Source organism: Pseudomyrmex gracilis, unplaced genomic scaffold (assembly GCF_002006095.1).
Source record: "Pseudomyrmex gracilis isolate BER0280 unplaced genomic scaffold, ASM200609v1 scaffold_12, whole genome shotgun sequence".
NCBI lineage: Eukaryota > Metazoa > Arthropoda > Insecta > Hymenoptera > Formicidae > Pseudomyrmex > Pseudomyrmex gracilis.
The window spans coordinates 659,201-678,683 of NW_018020596.1; the positions used below are offsets into that span (position 1 = coordinate 659,201).

At 44.4% G+C, this 19,483-nt stretch overlaps 1 protein-coding gene across 6 annotated transcripts in view; it reads right to left on the bottom strand.

Annotated features, from left to right (window-relative positions):
• Nucleotides 1-19,483, bottom strand: part of LOC109863763 (agrin-like) — a 409,371-nt gene that overhangs the window by 38,536 nt on the left and 351,352 nt on the right. For 3 of the 6 annotated variants that reach the window (XM_020444286.1, XM_020444285.1, XM_020444284.1), the window contains exon 5: nucleotides 155-391. In XM_020444286.1, the coding sequence (XP_020299875.1) occupies nucleotides 155-391 (237 nt within the window). Of the gene's footprint in view, nucleotides 1-154; nucleotides 392-2,494; nucleotides 2,728-6,113; nucleotides 6,173-19,483 lie in introns of those variants that run through there. The other 3 variants (XM_020444290.1, XM_020444287.1, XM_020444289.1) reach the window with 2 other exon arrangements.

Here is a 19,483-nt window from a genome sequence, read left to right on the forward strand (position 1 = left end):
AGTATATATATATATTTATATTATATAATATTAATTTATATATAATTTATATATAATTAATTTAATGCGAGAGCACGTGCCTCTTGATTATACTTTCGCTCGGGATCAACATTCGCTCGAAGTTCCGACCATTTGCAATAATAGGAGCACTTACCGCATTTCCCACGAAACGCCACGGTGATGTTAGCACCTTTCGCGCAAGCGGCTCGATTTAGGTCACACTGCGTTGGATAGTCGATCCCATCCGTACCGCAGACAGGTCCCGATTCCTCGTGATCTCCCAAATTTGGGCAGGATTCCAAGCATTCGCAAGTTGCCTCCTTGCCGTCTCTGCTTCGTACACAATGCGAGCCTTGCGAGCAGTTCAAGTTCACGCAGGGATCTTTGATCTCTGCAAAAGAAAACATCAAAGCACGATTATTAATCGGTGCGTCCCAATAAGATCAACGATCTGTCATTTTATTATTTAAAGAAAAACAATTTAATAATATTATCGCGCAAATAATTTTTTCTTTTGATTTTTCTCGCAAATAAATTCGAGCATTAAGTATTGTAAACGACAAGGCTGCTTGCCTTTTCGATCGAAAAACAGATCGAATGCAAGATTAAATACATCGCGCAAGATGGCTCTCTCTCCGCTTCATTGTGCGTGATAATGCGCGCGCTTCACGCAGAAAACGAATTAGTAATGGAGCGATAATCCGTTGACGAGAGAGCAGTTCGACGGTACGAACAATCTCGTTGATGGAAGCCGCTGACAGCTTCAATTCCGAAGTAACGGGACGAAAGCCAATGACGAATAGGATCAACGCCGCTTCATCGCGATGTACGTTTACCGAAGACAATCACGGCAGAGATACGTAGAGAATTTAATGCTCTTGTATTTGCGGATCGGAATTACCGCATACAGTTTACCGACGGAAATGTCAAGCAGCATGTAATCCTTCTCGCGATGCTCCTCGCAAAATGGTGCGACGTAACGTGTGTCATTGTTGGCGACGTGCGCATGTCGATTCGCGAAGCGAATGCCTTTCACGCGTATTCACTTCGGTTTTAATGTGAAAAATATGCTCGAGCGAGTTTTAAATGTAAATGTTTTTGGCCTCTCTACATTCCGTTTTACAAATTCTTATCCATATTCGCGCGCGCGCGCACACACACACGATATATGTTTCGTTTCGTTTGCACAAATCTCGCAAATTTCATTGTTTTTCATCGTTTATTTGCGCTCGTTCGCATTCCTCTTCGCGATAATCAGCGGCTGACTTTTTCAACCGAAAGACCAACTGTGCGAAAATTCTTTTCGGCGCGCGTGTGTCATTCGGTTTGTGTGTGTGTGTGTGTGTGTGTGTGTGTGTGCACGCGCGCAAACGAAAAATGCGCGATTCGCGGTTCGCGGCGCTTAATCAATGATATTTTTTTTATCTGTGACGCTTCGCATCGCGACACCGCCGTCGCCGCCGCCGCCGCCGCCGCCGCGAAATGTAATTGCGAACTGTAAACACGACGAGGTGACGTACGTGTACACGCGCGGACCGTAACGCGCCGTGAAATTAAATCCTCGCGATTCGCGATGAATAAACTATCCGGTCCGCCGGGATTCACTCGTGACGAAATTTTCGCGCGCGGCGGTTGCATTTTCAGCTCGGCTGAAAAAAAAAAAAAAAAAAAATGCGTGCCGGATCATTAATCCCACTTTCCCTTCCCATTCTGTACGGCGATATATCCCTAAGGACCGAATGGTCAAAAAAAAAAAAAAAAAAAGAGAGCCCGCGGTTTTGTGTTCGGTGAAAATTTTATCGCGCGTGCGAAATTTGCGGGGCTGAATATTTCCATATAAGAGCGACGCCGAGCGACCGAGATATATATTTCTCGAGAAGAGTGGACGGCATGATGGTTTACGTTCAGTTGCTCGCGTGAATTATTTTACGCGGGAGAATTTTTGTCAAGTTCTTCCGCGATCGCTTCTCCGACAAAACAAAAAGATTTATAAATAAAAAACAAACTCTTCTACTCTTATATTTGTAATTATCTCGCTTTAAAAAGTACTTTAAAAACATCAAGTAATTCAATGACATGTCGATTTCTTAATATTTTCTTCATTAGATTTTGGTCTAAAATTTGTCTAAACTCTTCAATGAATTTTGTCACGAGTCAATCAGTTTTTCGACCACGTCTTTTCTTTCGCGTCAAATTCAATAAAAACGTCGCTTCGGCATTCGGTTGCGAATTAATGTTCGTACGCAACGGGGTTCCAACGAGGATCGCATTTTCAATTTCGGAGAACACGCTGAAAGAGCTCGCACAACGGATTCCTCGTTAATAATTCGTCAGTGACACAAACAAACGCCGAAGTTCCGCGGTAAAATTTCAATACTTTGGAGTAGCGGCGAGCCGCTCTCGAAACGTGACAACATACGCCGCGCGGTTCGCGACAACAACGCGGAAAATGATGAGAGAGAGTTTTGTTACAGGCAGCGCGCAAGTGAAATACCTTTCGGGAAAATGTAGCAGCAGCTTGATACCGTTAACGTGGCGCACACTATCAGCAGCAGAGCGTAGATCGTCGTCGTGCGCGACAACTGTCGTCGTCTGTCGCCCATTCTTCCGCAAATCAAATTCGCCATCGAACGACGCGTCGACGTTCGCGACGCGCGATTATTCATTCGGCTTTCTTCCCCGAATGTGCGTCTCTCTCGTTCCTTTCCTCGTGTAACGCCCGAATATCTGCGCTCGTCGAGGAAACCGCGCCACGAGGAGGATTATTTCGCAGTCTCTCGTCGCCCACGCGCACATGCACGAAACAAAAGCAAATATGGAAATAGCAAGCGGGTGAGTTTCTCTCTCTCTCTCTCTCTCTTTCTATCTACACGGACAGTAGCGGTGTCAATTAGGAACGATAATTGGAAATTCAAGCCGCGCGAGCGTTCGTGCGGTTAAGGGATGTGAATATAAATGCGCGCTAAGAGCCGTTTCGCTCGCGGCTGCTAACTCGAAACTAACGATTCTCTCTATTGTTTATTATTACGCTATTATTACCGTTGACTTTTGCACAAAGTCGTGCGTTGCCGAGCGCTCAAATGATTAAATCGATAAGCGAAATTCCTCTCGGAAGAACGGAGAGGGCTGATAAGAGATCCGTTTTGATGTCGCGCGGCACACAATGAGAAACCAGAACGGTGCGTTGTTCGCGAATTCCTACGTATATGCGCGAAACGTACGTATTTAGTCAGTCAATGCGGTCTTTGACGTTCTATAAACTCTCGGACTGCTAAATAACGATATAAACCCGAGATACAACGAGGCCTTTCGAACCCGTCCGTTTAATCCTCTGCAGGGCTTTGTATCTAGCAAGTGGAGAACTCGCGAGCGCGTTTTGTTTCATCCTGATCCTCCTCATCCTCCTCCATCTATCTATCTCTCGCTTCTTGCGGCCGCCTCTTCTCGCCCCTAATCAGTGATAGCGATGCAAAGCGGCCGTAACGTCATTACGGGCGTCGAAAGCCAGTAGCCGAGCCGGATGATTGATCGCGGCCTCGTTTGCATTCAATAACTCGCCGTCGGTGTATTTTCGATTTGGAATTCACCGCAACCCGATTATCGTCGTTAATGCATTTAATTCGCCGGTCAGTCGTCGCGCAGCTCCGAGCGACGCATTATTAATTATCGGTATGACAAACGCAATTAGCGGCCGCGTATATTCTCTCTCTCTCTCTCTCTTTCTCACTTGAGCGCGCGCGCGCGCGCGCTTACAACAAACATTTTCTCGCGCGAGAATCGATCTACTTCCGATTGTTTTAGATTTTTTTTCTTTTCGGTTAAATTCTACACCGCAACAGAGTGCGAGGCAACGATATGCGTAAGAGGCAAAAATTGATACTGCGGATAAATGTACTTGCGAACGAACAGTTGGCGACGCAAAAGCGCGCGCACTTAGTCCAAAGCAAACCTTCTGAGAGAAAAAAACATGAAATATACGATGCATGTGCGATAGCAAACAAAGCTGTAACAATATAAACAAGCGCCTACCTACATCAGGGTCACTTTAAAGCAATTGTATTACGCAACGAGCTGCTCAACAGGCAAAACACATTTGCATAAGAAGCTCGTTGCCTCCATTTTGTCGCGTGAGAGAGTTTGTAAAGCGACTTTGACTTTTACACATTTATTCGCGCGACGATGTGGATTTGCATTTGGAACTTGAAAAAGTTCTCGAAAAGAAGGAAACAAAAGTATCAATCTCAGATGTGGCATCTGAGCGATGTTGCATCTCGGCGACGTCGTCGTAAAATTTTTATTCGAACGCAATTCCCCTCGAAATTTGAAGCGGACTTCCCTCCGAGAAAAGAGGGTCGACGCGAGATCTCGAACGCGGGAGTGTTTTCCCGCGCGAATCGTAAGAGAATTAAATGACGAAGATATACACGCGGAAACGCGCGCCGCCGAGAAAGAAACTTGAAAAACGTTATCTGACTGGTCGCGTGGCAGATGTTACGGGTCGAGGGAGGCGGGCGATGCGAAATTAGATCCGGGGATTTAAATTGCAAGGTGAAGTTAATGAGGTGACTCAACTGAGAAATGGATGTTGAAGTTACCGGAGGTTTTGGAAACCGAGCGTCGAAGTTTGGGTCGAAAGTTTTTTTGACAAATCGTAAGAGAAAAGTCTTAAAACGCGCGTGCGCGTGTCCTTAACGACGGTCAAACAACGTTCTCATTAAGTTCGTCAAACGTTTGAAACACACACCGCGACGCCTTCTCGTCGAGAGAGACACGGCGTGTCAAATTTTTACACAATTAGCCACGTCAATCAGCGTGTTGGTAACGAACGCTCTCGTGGTTGGTTTCTTCCTCTCTCCCTCCCTCCGTTGCGTTGTTGGATAATTTGGTGGAAAAGCATGTATATTCACGATGTATGTATATTGAAAATAACACGCCGATGATAATCGTAGCGAGCATCACACTCGATTAAAATACAACGATTATCGGACACGTACGGAAAACGGGTGTGTGTGTGTGTGTGTATACGTTAGATTAATTGAACGTGAAATACTTTGCAACAACACGTTTTCTGTATTTGTAGCGTTGTGTTTAACTCGCGTCGATCTCGCGAAACAAAAAAGGATTGTTTAAGTAAAACGCGAAAAATTGTTATAATTCGCGCGATTGTCGTCGCCTGGACGACGACTGTTCAAACGAAACGTCTGGATGAAGTTGTTTTAATTCGCAATGTCGCATGTTCTGGTGTCGCGACGTTTTATACGTGACTTTTATCGCAAATAAAAACAAAACAAAACAAAAAATGTTGCTCCTTGTCAAGAGATTTTCTGTGAAGAGAACGAGTTAATTACGCGCATTCGTTTACTCTGTGTTGAGCGCTCGCTTGGAAAACGTAATATATTTTAAATTTTACGTGAAAAACAGTTACAAATTCATATCGGTTTAAGTTGAAAACAAATTTTTTTTTTTTTTATATCGAGTCGAGTATATACGCGCGAATATATTCGTGTGTATATAGTCAAGGAATTAATATTAATTCTCCGGTTGTAGTCTGGTTGTAATCGCGCGCGTGTCGCGAACCGTTCCAACGAGCATTCGCGGGATCAATCTGTACTATTTCATCAAAATCCGGAGGGATTTTGTGCAATCGCTTTCGATTAATGACAGGAATTAGTACACCGATAGGAATGCGCTATTAATGATCTCTTTTCATTCGTTTGCCGCTGATAAAATAATTATTCAACTGCATTCACGAAAGAGAGAGAGAGAGAGAGAGAGAGAGAGAGAGAGAGAGAGAGAGAGAGAGAGAGAGAGNGAGAGAGAGAGAGAGAGAGAGAGAGAGAGAGAGAGAGAGAGAGAGAGAGAGAGAGATTTCCGAAACTCGGAATGAAACGATCTTGTGCGATCGATCGTTGTTTTGTGCGACGTAGCGAAATTGAATCGCCAATTCAGCGGTGGAAAAGTACATTTCACAGTAACCAACAATTGCCTAATTTGAACGAGAATCTCGCTAGCGGCGCAATACGCACATACAGAGCCTTTCTCTCTCTCTCTCTTTATCTATGTATCTCTCACTCCTCTCGCTCTCTCTCTCTCACTTTCCTCCAGCTCTTCACCATCCACTTCGGTCCCTCCGGCGCGTCGACGTAATATCGTAATTAATAATCCATTCTGGTTGGTTTTTGCCGGTGCACCTGACCGTCGCAGCTCGCCGTTACCGCTTACAGATAATTTATTACCGCAGACCACCTGCGTGGCATTTACTCCTGTGTTTTTTCACACAATAATTCGCTTCGGTTTCAACGACTCGCCCGCGTCGAGTTTTATGACGGAGTTTTCGAAGTTAACGAAGCGCCTAATACAATTCATTAATTCAATCAAGAAATCACCCACCCCTCGCTATCACAGTCTGTTTAATACAGAGAGCGTCGGTGATTTTTGAGATAAATTGTTTTTAAATAGGAGACCTGTCTATTCGATGAATAATTTAATAAAAGAAAGGAAAAAATATACAAGTAGCCGGAGAATCTTCTTTTGAGCGCGTCGCACACGGCCGTTTACGACAGTCTCCTCGTTTTCGAGAAAGCGGACACGCAATTGTACACAAATGTCACGTCGCGCTATCACGAGCCACCGGAGCGACGCTACTCGTTTCACGCAAGAGCGATCGCGTCGTCTGAAAACGACGCGATGTGTGTGTGTGTGACTGCGCGACGCTGGATAACGTTGGATATACAGCAGATTCGCGCTGAGGCGCGTCTAGGGTGCAATTCGACGCAATTGCCAATTAGTGGCTCATTACCGAAATGTACCGTGGACCGTGCAACGGCACAATGTAGGGATGGAATAGATCAGGCGGGCGCGCCTGGGTTTCAGAGGAGAGGAACCGACCGATAATGAGATCGGTACCTCTTCGGATGTGAATGTACGCAAGTGTGTGCGCGTGCTCAGTCCGGCCGTGTCGAACGAGCCTCATTAGACAAACTTCGAGGATCGACCGGCTATTGACGGGTCGGGAAATGGGAGAAGTGGTGGGCGCGAGTCGCGCGCGGATGATGAGAGAACGACGACGACGACGACGACGACGACGACGACGACGTCGACGACGTAAGGACCAGGCTTGAAAGCAGGAATATCGACCGAACGACCGGTCGGACTTGAAACAGGATCCATTAATTTCCGCTTGTACGCTCGCGCGCAGGTGCCTGTCGCGCCAGTTGTCGCCCGATAGCTCGTCGAACAAGCCCGAGTTACTACCGGCTTTCATATCACGTCGTTATCGAAGTTTTATATATATCATGTATATACGTATATCCGAGAGGTGATATTTCTCAACCGAAGGAGACTCGGGTCGATTTTACGCTGAAAATAAAGCGCGGATATTTTAATGTCGAGACTGATTTTCGTTCCGAGATCGCACTCGAAGTAAGAATCGCGGCTTAGACAAAAATTGCCACGTTATAGTCGACGGATCTCCTGATTTTTGCTACCAGCGGAAACTTTTCGAAATCCAAAAATTGTCCTCGCGACTTAATGTAATGTCGCCACATAAGAGAGAAAGAGAGAACTTTAGAGATCAAATCCGAGATTATACTTACGGGACAAAGATCAAAGGGACGTCAATACGACAAAGAGATTCTCCGTAAGCGCAATTATATCGCTTTGTATACGTATATATCCGCGATACGTGCGGTCGATAGACGTTGAATGGAAAGGACGCGACCTCGCGTCCTATGATAACACACGAAACCGGAGTGTATTTTCTCCATCGGGGGCTTTTATGACAGTCCGCTCCCGAAACAAAACACAATGTTTGCGAGATCGAAACGAAATGCAATCCCCTCCCGCCCGAACTCCATATATCCGTAACGAGATACGATCCTAGAAATATCAAGTCATAAATTGTAAATAAAACTGAATATCACTCCCTCTTTCTCTTTCAATTTTTAAACGTATAAAATACACGCGTGTGGAAATAACCGACAAACATCTAAATATTGCACGTGAAAAATTGCAATATTCGATGCGTGCGTGTGCAGTTATTACATTTCATTTGCGAACGATTTTTTTTTCGCGCCGGGTTTTGTTTTCGTTTTTTTGCCATATATATACGCTCGCTCCATCATTCTCGCAACGTCATACGTTCTTCGTACTTTTGTTTTTTAACCGTCGTGCAATAATTTATTGTTGTAATTTGCACATGTTTTATTGTCTGTTACGCGGTTGCATTATAATCCTCCTTCGGATTATCCGCCTTTGTCATTATCAAAGTGTTAATCAGCTCTCGTCTCGCTTAACGAAGACAATGAACTTTGTTCGTCAGATCCGTTCGGACGCTCTCGATGTTCGATCTGTCTCGGGTCAGTCCGAACATCACAGCCCCGGAAAACCGGGGGGAGGAGGAGAAGGAAGCAACTCTCTCTGTGACGCGAGGGACATTAAAAGCGCAATTATCACAGGCTTAATTACGGGACGCTTGTTATATCATCTGCTTTTCCCCGCGGGACTCGCCTCCCCTCTTCCTCCCTTTTTGCTATTCATCCTTTTGACGTGCCAGGATTTTCTTTCATGAACTACCTGGCGCGATAATCCTCTGCTAAGTCAATTCATTCGTGAAATAAAACAGCAAAGGAGATTCGTTTTGTGCGACTCGCACGCGCGCGTGCGCGAGGATTAAGATGAAGTAAGAAAAAAAACAACATTTCTCTTTTCAATCATCTTAGTCTCCAAGTTCAGCGTCGTCGTATCAGCGTGACTGCGCCTCACCGGCGAAATTAATTCCCTTGAGAGAGGTTTTAGTTTCTGCTTTGCGTAGCGTAAGTAGATTAATTTAATATTCAAAAGCCTTAGATTTGAATGATAATTTAGTACGATAACACGCAAAAGGAAAATACACAAGAGAGAAAAAAACGGTGTGTTTGCTCTAAAAATAAATTGCGTTTATAAATGTACTCGAGAGTACAATTACGTTTTGCGGAAGTAAAATTGCATTCGGCTATTAAAAGGCGCGCTCGCACGCGAGGGTTGCGCAATTAAAGGCCGAATAGTCACACGTTCCACCGCGATGTTAACCGATTTTTAGCGTGTCCGCCGAGCGTACTTAACATTTGTAAACCGCCCGGCTAATCCTCCCGCCGCTTATCTGCCGCCGCACGCCGTTTGATCACATCGTAGGGTTGTTCCACTTATCTCGCTCTCTCTCCCTCTTCCCGTCTCGCACCCGCTCTTGTTCTAAGGACAGAAGCGCGTGCCGACCGACCAGCCTCGCAACGTTATCTGTGTGTATCTAATCAACGTGACGGCGACACGCGTGTTATCCCGGGGACGGTTAAAGCGTTGAGAGGGTTAAACAGGGTAAACTTCAGCGCGCGAGGGAACCCGAGCGTTCGTCCGCGCGCTGACGTTACACGTCCGATGTGACGATAAGCCGCGATTAATGCGTTATCTGATTTCCGCGTTACATATCCGCGCGCGATTTTTTGCAGATTGCGATCGCGACAACGAGCTCTCGCTTTGTTCTATCTCGCGCCATCATCTCTTTTCGCGCGAAGGGGACGACGACGCGCGAGGCTTGACGCGCGCGCCGCAATTGATTTCAATTTTTAACCCCTTTCCGGAGATAATACCAGTCAGTTGTAATCGTTGTAATTAATTTTATACATATTTATCAGTTTTACGTAAATTAATCGCGTATATTAATTTATGATCTCTTCTCACACACGCAAACAATGCGCTCGCGAGATCGTTGATTTACAAGCGATTTTTAGATTTTAATTACTCTATTAATCCCCAGATTTCCAGTATATTTATGTTTTCTGTATATTTATAATCAACGATAAAGCGATAATTCGCAATATCAATATTTGCGGAATACACGGCACCGCGCGTGTTTACGCGCGCGTATACTGCGCGCGCATATACATATATATATGTATATATATATGTATACTACATGTATATATATGTATATATATATATATATATATATTATACAATATTACGGGACAGCTTACTCTTTTAATATGTTTTGATTAATATCAACCGAGAGCCGATTTTATTTACTACGCGCGAGATTCACGGCACGTTTGTCTGCATCATGTTTAATTGCAAAAAACCCCGACCGAGCTATTGACCCGGACGCGCGCGACTTTTTTAATCACAGAAAATGTTCGCGCGCGTGTATTATATTTATCCGCAATATTTTATGTCACGTTGTTGCGTTTGAATGCGGAAACGTGCATTACACGAGATATCGATTTCTGCCTTTTTTTCTCTCTCTCCCTCTTTCTCTCGGCGACGAACAAACCCTTGCCTGGGCAGATATTAAAGTCACGTACATTCGCGCGTCCGTTAAACGAAACGGAAGTGGAACGGCAGCGAACATTTTACCCGCAAAGTCTCTCCTCTCGTATCGCGTGCATATCTACCGATTTTTCAAACTTATTTAGTCCAAAGAGTCGTTCTCCGACGCTGCGTGCGGCGCTTCAAACGTTAATTTTTCTCGCGAGATCGTAAATGTTTCGGGGACTGACTTTCGAAAAGCGTCTTGCTCTCAAGCGTGAAATTTGCATAAAGACTACAAAACCGCGCGAGAGTATAAAAAAGAAAAAAAAAAGATACGTGTAATTTATCTTTCAAGTTTCTTTTTTCGCGATACAAGCTGGGAATCGCGGGGAAGGAGGAGCGGGCGGAAGAGAGGATCGAGTTCCTCAAAGGTTCTCTCTCGAATTCTGCGAGTGCACAGTCTCGCGTTTGCGACGACGTTGGTTTCCATTCGCCGCAGCGTGCGCGCGTCTCTGATTGAATTACGGTTAGCCTGCGAGTCGAAGTCGGAGTGTTTCCGTGTATTCCGGAGTATTGCGGATATAAGAGACAGTATATCCACCTCGTTGCGTATACATATATACATACACATCGAAGAGATAGTTTTCGCAACCTATATATTGTATCTCGTTCAACGCGAGCGATCGACCCGCGCGCGTTAATGGAACACGCCGCGGCGCGGTGTGTTGTGTTGCCGCCGCACGCTCTTTCCAACGGGAACCAGAGGCAGAAACGTCCTCTTCCAGAGGTGTATTTCGAGGTCATTAACTCTATAGACCGACGGCTCCTCCGGGAGTTCCGCGCGCTCGTAACGCGCGTCTCTCGCGCTGTTAAAAGAGGGAACTCGTCCGTTCCATTTACTGTTGCGATCGTTTTAAATCGTATCACTTAAGACCACCGCTTAACTTCCGACCGTTTTCCCGAGGTTTATCGCCGCTTCTTCCGATTTATTGCACCCTCGTCCCCCTCTCGCTTCACAGCGTCCCTCTCTCCCCCCTCCCCCCGGCGTCTTTCCCTCTGCCATCTTTTTAATGCGTCCGAGGAGTGTTTCTCTCTTGTTACGTCGCGGTCGGAGTTTTACGCTCGGCTACGTTCACCCGTCCCGACGGTAGCCGCCAAAGTGCGCTTCCAATTACGTAATTAACCCTTTCGCTTCGCCCCAGGGTAGGTTGTGGTCATATAATGGCGACAACAGTACTCGGTACATATCGGGATATTGTAGTTGCAAAACTCGTCAGACCCCCCGAAAATTTAAATAAATGTGAGTTAAAGGTCGCTTCTATGGTCGAATTAACGTGTCTAATGTTAATTAACGAGAGCTTCATTTTAAACAAGCATCTCGAGGGTGAAAAACATCTCTCCGGAAAAAGCCGGAAAAATTTTATCCTGAGTTCAAACCGCATGTTCTTTGTTTCTTTTTTTTTTTTTTTGAGGTGGTGTTTCAAACTCCATTTAATTTTACCACAATTTGGCGCAATTCTGTGCGAATCATATATCTTTCGCGCGTTCCGTTTTTATTTTGGTTTTTCTGTAGTATATTTTGTTTTTAGTTTTTTTTTTTTACAACAATCAAGTTCATTTATTTCCCGTCGCGCTAAACAGTTCGGATAATAATTTCGCTTTGGAATGAATGAACCGTTGGTTTTGGAGCGTGAAAGAGAGAGGAAGCCGCGAGGAAGAAACCGAGGAATCACCACCGGAGGAACGGAACGACTGCCAAGATACGAGATAGGGAAAAACGCGGCTAACGGGTCCTCCGACACCTCCGGGGAAATACAAGAGCTCTCGTAAAAATAATGCGAGGCTCGTTTGTTGCGTCGGACAGTGATTCGTCTGGGCGAGGCCGGTGACCCGAGAAAATGGCGCGAGGGGCCGCCAGGGGAACGGAACATTTTTCACCGGCGTACTTAGTATTCGTTACACCGGAGTGAGGTCGTCTCGTGGCACGAGTTTGCGCAGCCAGCGAAACGGGAGCGAGTGAATAAGGGACATGTCTTGCAAGACGATGTCTAACCGAGTACCGGACCGCGTATCCGCTCCGAGGAATGTAAACTCTTCCCGAAAAAATTCGCGTTGACATTTCGTAAAAAAAAAATTCCACTTTCGATTTCTGCGATTTGTATTTTTTTCGAAAGTACTTTCGCGAAATCACGTTTCAGATTTTATATAAAGCGTAAATCTGATAAGTTTCAGATCGATCTTAAACACTTGCTTTTAGACTTTGAAACCTGGCGCAGCGTCTTAAAAAAAATCACAATTCTACCAGCTAACTAAGCATCGGTCATTATCGATCGCGCCGCTATATGAATCGAGCGAAGACCGGTGGAAGAACGGCGCGCGGTAATAGGAGGCGGAGGTGAACTACTTCCCCTGACGCGGAACGATATGGCGCACTCTGCTGTACGAGTGGCAATCAACGCAATATCGCGGCAATTATTTAGTTGAACGAAACGCACGCGTTAACAGTTGCACTTTGGCTCCGAGTAAAACAAACAACTTGAAACGCGAATCGTAATCTTTACTATTATTTTTACGAGTCGTGCTCCAAAAAACATCAGAAGAGTTTAAAACGTGACGTGTGTGTGTGTGTTTTTTTACGCACGGCGATTAAAACGCAATGGAGAGAGGGGGAAAGAGGTGGAAATTTGACGGCTAATTAAAACGGTATTAAACTCAACGCGAGAGACGTAACGCGGAAAAGAAGGCGAGCGGATTGCGAGAGAGAGTTTTTCAGACAAAGTGTCCATTTCTGTGTTTGTGAAATAAATGAAAAATAAATAAACGGATTTAAACGAGCCCCCGTCAAAAAATGTCGACTTTTCTCTATTCGACGCGAAGAGTAATAGTCGTGGTATTACCCAACTAAAAAGTTTTAATAAAACTCGGCTTGTGTGTGTGTGTGTGTGTGAATATACTACACAATTCGCAACGAGAATTACGACGAGACGGTTTATTCGATACAATTATACTCACTGCAACATGCAACGACGTGATTTCCATGACGTATTTCGTCTTAGCGCGCGCGCGCGCGCAAAAATAAAATCAAAACGGAAAAACTTTCTTCGAAAAACCGAGACACTTTCCGCAAATTCGATAGACACGGGGCGAGACTTATTCAGACGCGAGCCGTTGGATTGGCAATCCAACTACACTTAGAAACGCGTTCGAACAGAATCGAAGAGAAGTCGTACGAAAGTTTTTTAACAGATTGGAGCGGGAACTTCAGAAACAAAGTAGACTGATTGCACACGAGATGTAACTACTCCCTTTGATTGCTAGGTAAGCTTTCGAGAAGCGTAAAAGAGAGAGAAAGAGAGCGTTCGAAAGATAAAAAAAAAAAAAAAAAGAAAAAGAAGGAAACGGAAGAAAAGCGTTAACGTAAAGTGTCAGAGATATGAAAAGAAAGAAGTAGATTAAGCAATTCTTTTTTTTTTTTTTTTTTGTTTAATCGTGATACAGCATCAACCCGCGCAAGAACATTAAAAGCTCGGGAGAAAAGCGCATGGAAGACAGTTTTAATTATTGCGAATGATTCAACAAGTATTCTATTTTATGTGACGTATATCTTGAAAAATCGCATTTTTCGCGTCTCCTATCTTTCTAATTTACGAAATTAAAACAACAATCGAAATTAAACGTTTTGCTAGAAATTTATATGTAACAATAACAAAATAATAATAATAATAATAATAATAATAATAATAATAATAATAATAATAATAATAATACAGTACCGCACTATTTGAATTCGTTATTTTTGTACGCGCGCGTATCTTTCGGCGAAAGAAACTCAAATTATTGCGAACAAGTCTCGCAGGAAATTGAACGAGAGGATCGAGACACACACAAACTTACACGCACATATATATGTATATAAATTCGAGGAGAAAGATACGAGAAAGAAAGATCGTCGTGCGGAGGACCGACATCGCGTTCCTATTGTGCGATGCCGCGCGAGCAACATTTCGTCTGGTAACATTTATCATAGAAATTGGCTTTGCGGATTCTTTTGATAGTCGGATACCTATTTTCGATGAATGCAAAACTGCGCGCGCTCGCGCAGGAAGAAGAAATGATTACGCGAAAGAAGCGAATCGAAAAGAGAAGCACGCAGAAGGAAAGAAGAAGCCGGATGAAGTGCAGGTCGCTCTTCGGAGCGCGACCGGGAATGTAACTACTTCGTTCTGATTACAAAGACACTCTCTCAAGAAGAAGAAGAGACAAGGAAACGCGCGGGCGCGCGCGGGTTGAAAGAAGAAAAATTGGCACAAAGAGAAACGCTCAACGTTCCGAATGCATTTCCTCAACGGCTGAATAAGAAAGATCTTATATCTTTATTTGCACACAGAGTATGGAGTGCATGCGCTCGTTCGACCGATTCCAGTTTTTCTCTCAGCGTCGCGAGAGGAAACGACGTTGTACGCGAGATCTGCGTGTGGCATTAACGTTTCCTCGTATAACAGCTTTTGTGTATAGACAACTTTATAATCGTTCATCGCTCAACGATAAAAAGCTTAAACTCAACCTTTTATCGTAAAATCGATATTACGAGAGTTAGAGAGAGAGAGAGAGAGAGAGAGAGAGAGAGAACGCACACAGAGTGCACATTTGTCGGTCCGTGTGCCGGTATGTAATGACAGAAATTACGCGCGAGTTGTTAAACCAGGGAAGGCGAATGTGTAATTTGTGAAAAAAAAATACACGCTCGCGCGAACGCGCTATGTTGGCGTGTCGTTAAAACCGAATCGATATGTTTCCAGGAAGAAAAAAATGAAGCATAAACCGCCGCGTAATGCCGGAAGAAAAGAGGGGAGTGAAAAAGCGTGATTAGGCGTTGCGCTCCGAAGTAAAAAAAAAAAAAAAAAAAAAAATTACACACATAGACGTAGCGAGTAGTGAATATTTCAAAAGCGTTTATTTTCCTGACGATGAATTAATAATCGTACCCGCCGCGCGCGAATCGTCTCCGCGAAAACGTTTGAGAATTTTAATGGAAAATATGTATATCTCGCGATAGTCACACTGTCAGTTCCATGTATTAAATAACGACTTTCCGCTCGTCGAAAAGGAAAAACGACCATCACACGACGGGATAAAACGGAGAGATTTTCAAATTTATCGCGGGCAATTTATAATTTTATAAAACGCACGCGGGGCGAGAGTTGCCGTCGCGCAAACCGCTCGGGGAAACCCGCTCGTGTGCCTTTTAATGCGGGGCGATATTCGTGGGGTCGGTTATAAATTTCGCGAAATCCAGCCGCATATTTTCAGCTGTTATCGCAACGGGACGGGCGGCGGTACGTACGTACGTACGTACGCGTAACGTAACGTAACGTAACGTAACGTACATACGTACGCGTGCACCGATTGCATCGGGATTTATCTGCCGCGCGGTCCGTGATTAATAACGCCTCGTCCCGCTCGCGATTTATCACGCGTAATGATGTAATAACCGGTCTCTCTACACTTTCTCTCGCCAGAGAGAAAGAGAGAGAGACGTGCGCCTCCTTATCTCACGGTAAGCCTAATAATGCCGAAACGAACGACCGGGGAGCTCGCTCGTTGATGGATGAAAACCGTGCGCATTGGGTATTAAATAAACAACATCGTTATTACGGCGCGCGCCGCACGATTTTAAAAGTTGGCTCGGTTGGTTTGTTCTTATCCGCGCGAGATTTGCATGCTCGATGGAAAATGATTGATGCAACGGTGCTTATCGATGACGCCCGCAGGGGTCGCTCGGGCGAGGAAAGAGCGATGAACAATTTCATTAATCACCGAGCGGGGATGCGTGCTAATGATCATCGAAGTTCATTAACTGTCGATTAATACACCGATGCACCGATACGTCTTTTTGCGCTTTTTGTTTCTTTGCTAGAAAACTTTTTATCGAACAAAAAAAAAAAAAAGAATCGAATGAATGAAGATGATTCGCGATGTTATCAGCAGATCGCGGCGCTCTCGAACGTGGACAGTATCAAAGGCGCGATCGGCGGGATTCGGTGTGATTTATGCGCGGAAATGAACGGAACCGCGCGCGCGGATAAACGAATCGGAGCGCGGGAACTTTCAAAGACAGTCACCGTGCCGCAGCAAGCAAACAGCGGCGAGAGAGGGTTTATTAGATAGCCGTAGATGTGTAATACGCGTGCGGGATCGAGCGAGAGAAAGAAATAAAAAGAGTGCGGGCGCGGATAAAAATTGATGCCGGAGGATATATATCGAGGTCGTGAGCGCGCGCGCGCGCGCGCGCGCTTTGCAATTGCAAGCGGCGATTAAGCAAATACAAATTCTCTCGTCGAGAGAGCGCGGCACTCCTATTCATTTGTTCGTTCAAGCGTGCCGTTTGACAAGTTTCTAATTAAATTTGCATTTAACGGCGAAACGAACGTCGAGCCCAACAAAGAAGAAATTCGCTCGCTGCGAACGACGGTCGTTCGAGAGAGAGAGAGAGAGAGAGAGAGCGCGGCGTAACGTTATTAAAAATAAAAACGCTGATTGCGTTACAGACAGACGAATTTTTTCTGTGACGGTTTAGTTTTCTTCCGACGGGGAAGAGGTAAAAAAAAAAAAAAATCACGAAGAAACTCAACTGATATTACGCGGTGAAGAATAATTTTTGCGGACAAACGTTTTACATATTAGCGTTCAAACGTTAAATCCGCTTTTGCGGAATGTAAATATATTCAGATTACCGCGAGTAGCTTCGACATCGATGATTTTTGTTCCATGAATATGCATTTCCTCCGCGCGAAATGACAGCCAAGTAAGCAATTTTGATTTATTGCTCATTAATTTAATAACTTTTTTTTTTAGTTTTCAAAAGAAAGGATTGAAGAAGAAGAAAAAAAAATGCGAAAAACACGCGCAAATCCCGTGTTCGATACGAAATATAAAAATAAATACAATACGCAATCTCGAGGTATATAAAAGTAGTTTTTTTGAAAATTGACCTCTTCCTTGTCATTGTCCTTTTGTTATTCAATACAAAATTTTTTTTTTTTTATCTAATTAGAACTGTGCGCGAGACGTGTGCTTCGGAACAATAAATTTTAATTCCCCTCATTTCTCTTTTTCTTTGCCTCTCTCTTTCTCTCTGCCTCCGTTTCTTCTTGCCCCATTATTCGCTCGGTGCCAGTCCCTGCCAATTAATGTCGAACAAAAGGATGTAATTGACTTTTTCTCGGTCGAGATTCGCCGAGCGGCGGAGATCCGCCCGCACATACGTCGGTGCTTGCGTTGCATTCTCGACGACATTTTACCCTCCCCGAGCGTTCTCACCGTATTGTATCTGTCTTTTTTCCCCACTGTTTGATTACCGCTTGATTAATCCATACATGTTTCCCGAAAGAATTCACGTTGGAAGTTGCGTTCGCGTTGAATATGCACGAGCGAGTGCTGTGTTTCTTGTGTGTTTTCTTCTTTCTTCCGTCTTGTTACGTACAAAGACTCTCTTCTTTGCGTAAGTTGTTTCGCACCGAAACTGCACAATGACGTTCATAGATGGGTCTACGCGCGAGAAGATAAATGAGCGTTTCGCACATATACACGCGCGAAAACGGCGTCGCGGCGCCGCTAAAGGAGTCTTAGAGAGTTTTCACGCGAGTACTTTGCACTTTCCAGCGGGGGTTCCCCGTGCGGTTTCTGTGATGAGGTGTGTGCAAAACATACAAAAGAAATGTACGGAGGGAAAAAAAACGAAGGTTTTTTTTCCCCTCATGCGACGCGCTACGAATTTCAACGTGGCGCCATTAAAAATGTGAATCTTATAAAAAAAAAAAAGAAAAAATCTACTTTTCAAACACGCTCAAAAAACTATTCTCGAACATCTTGCAAACTTTTTCCCTCGGCACTATGTAGTGGTCCCGCAATCTAAAAAAAACCTCCTAACGAGATCACTTGCGCGCACCATACGCGCAAGAAAGTAAAGGGAACTCTTCTCGAAACTCCGTTATGTCTCGATAACCGTGTGTGGTGGGCGGTCCCACATTGTTTAATTATTACGCGATACCAATTGCTTTCGAAACAATTTCGAACATTAAATACGTGTTACAGCACGGGTGATTTATAATTGAACGAGGGACGAATTTGAAGGCAAATCGCAGCGGTTGTAGCCACGTATTTATATAGCTCGATCTGGTACGAACGCGACAATAGCCTCGGACACACAAATAATCGGGGTCAACCCCGTTCCCCGGTTTAAACCTTCATCGTACTCGAGTCTCGTTTTAGTTTAGCCTCTCACCTTTATCAAATTTTCATCTGCCGGCCATTCGATTCGATGGTATACGAGTTATATTCATCTTTCGATGTAGCGACAAGAGCAGAGATGTATCTCTCGATATACAATATTTATCAGCGACTCGATTATCCTTGTCGGCTAAATTTATCGATCTCTCTTATTATTAACGAACTGATTAAATACGTCAGTGTATTAATAATACGTTTGATTTATTCCGACCCCGATGTTTTTTTTCCACAAAATGCCACAGCTTTTACCGCGCGCACACAAAATGCTACGGTAGCAATAATTTACAAAACAGATAATTAAACGACGCGAATTTATTCATTTCCCGATAAGAGACCGAACTCATGCGTCACGGGAAATCTGTTTACACCATGCGAAGGGATTTACGGTCGTGGAAACATATCAAATCTGCGTGATATAATTATTACTGTCGCGCGCGGATGACAATATCACACGTGGCGCGTTAAACCGTCTTGTGATACACAAACGTCATCGCTCTACCGGTGTATACGCAATAACCGCTATCATTATGCACATTTATTATCACACACGGGAGTGTGTTTACGAGAGAGGAAGAGAGAGAGAGAGAGAGAGAGAGAGAGAGAGAGAGAGAGAGAGAGAAAGAGAGGATCAATTAATAATTCAACAATGCTGTCACTGCATTTCATGATCCGAAATTATTTATACGCATTTCTTTATTGCGTAATAATCGCACGGTGAATATGAAAACCCGATCGATACTCGCGCACTTTCGCGCTGCCAAGCCCGTGGACTTCGGCCGCAGGATTGATATCGTATTAATTGCCCTTCCTACTTCCCTCCCCCATTCTCTCTGTCGACTATTATACACCGAGCGATCGACATGACACGCTTTGCGCTCTTACGTGGGGTTTAAACGCGACGGTTCGCGATTGC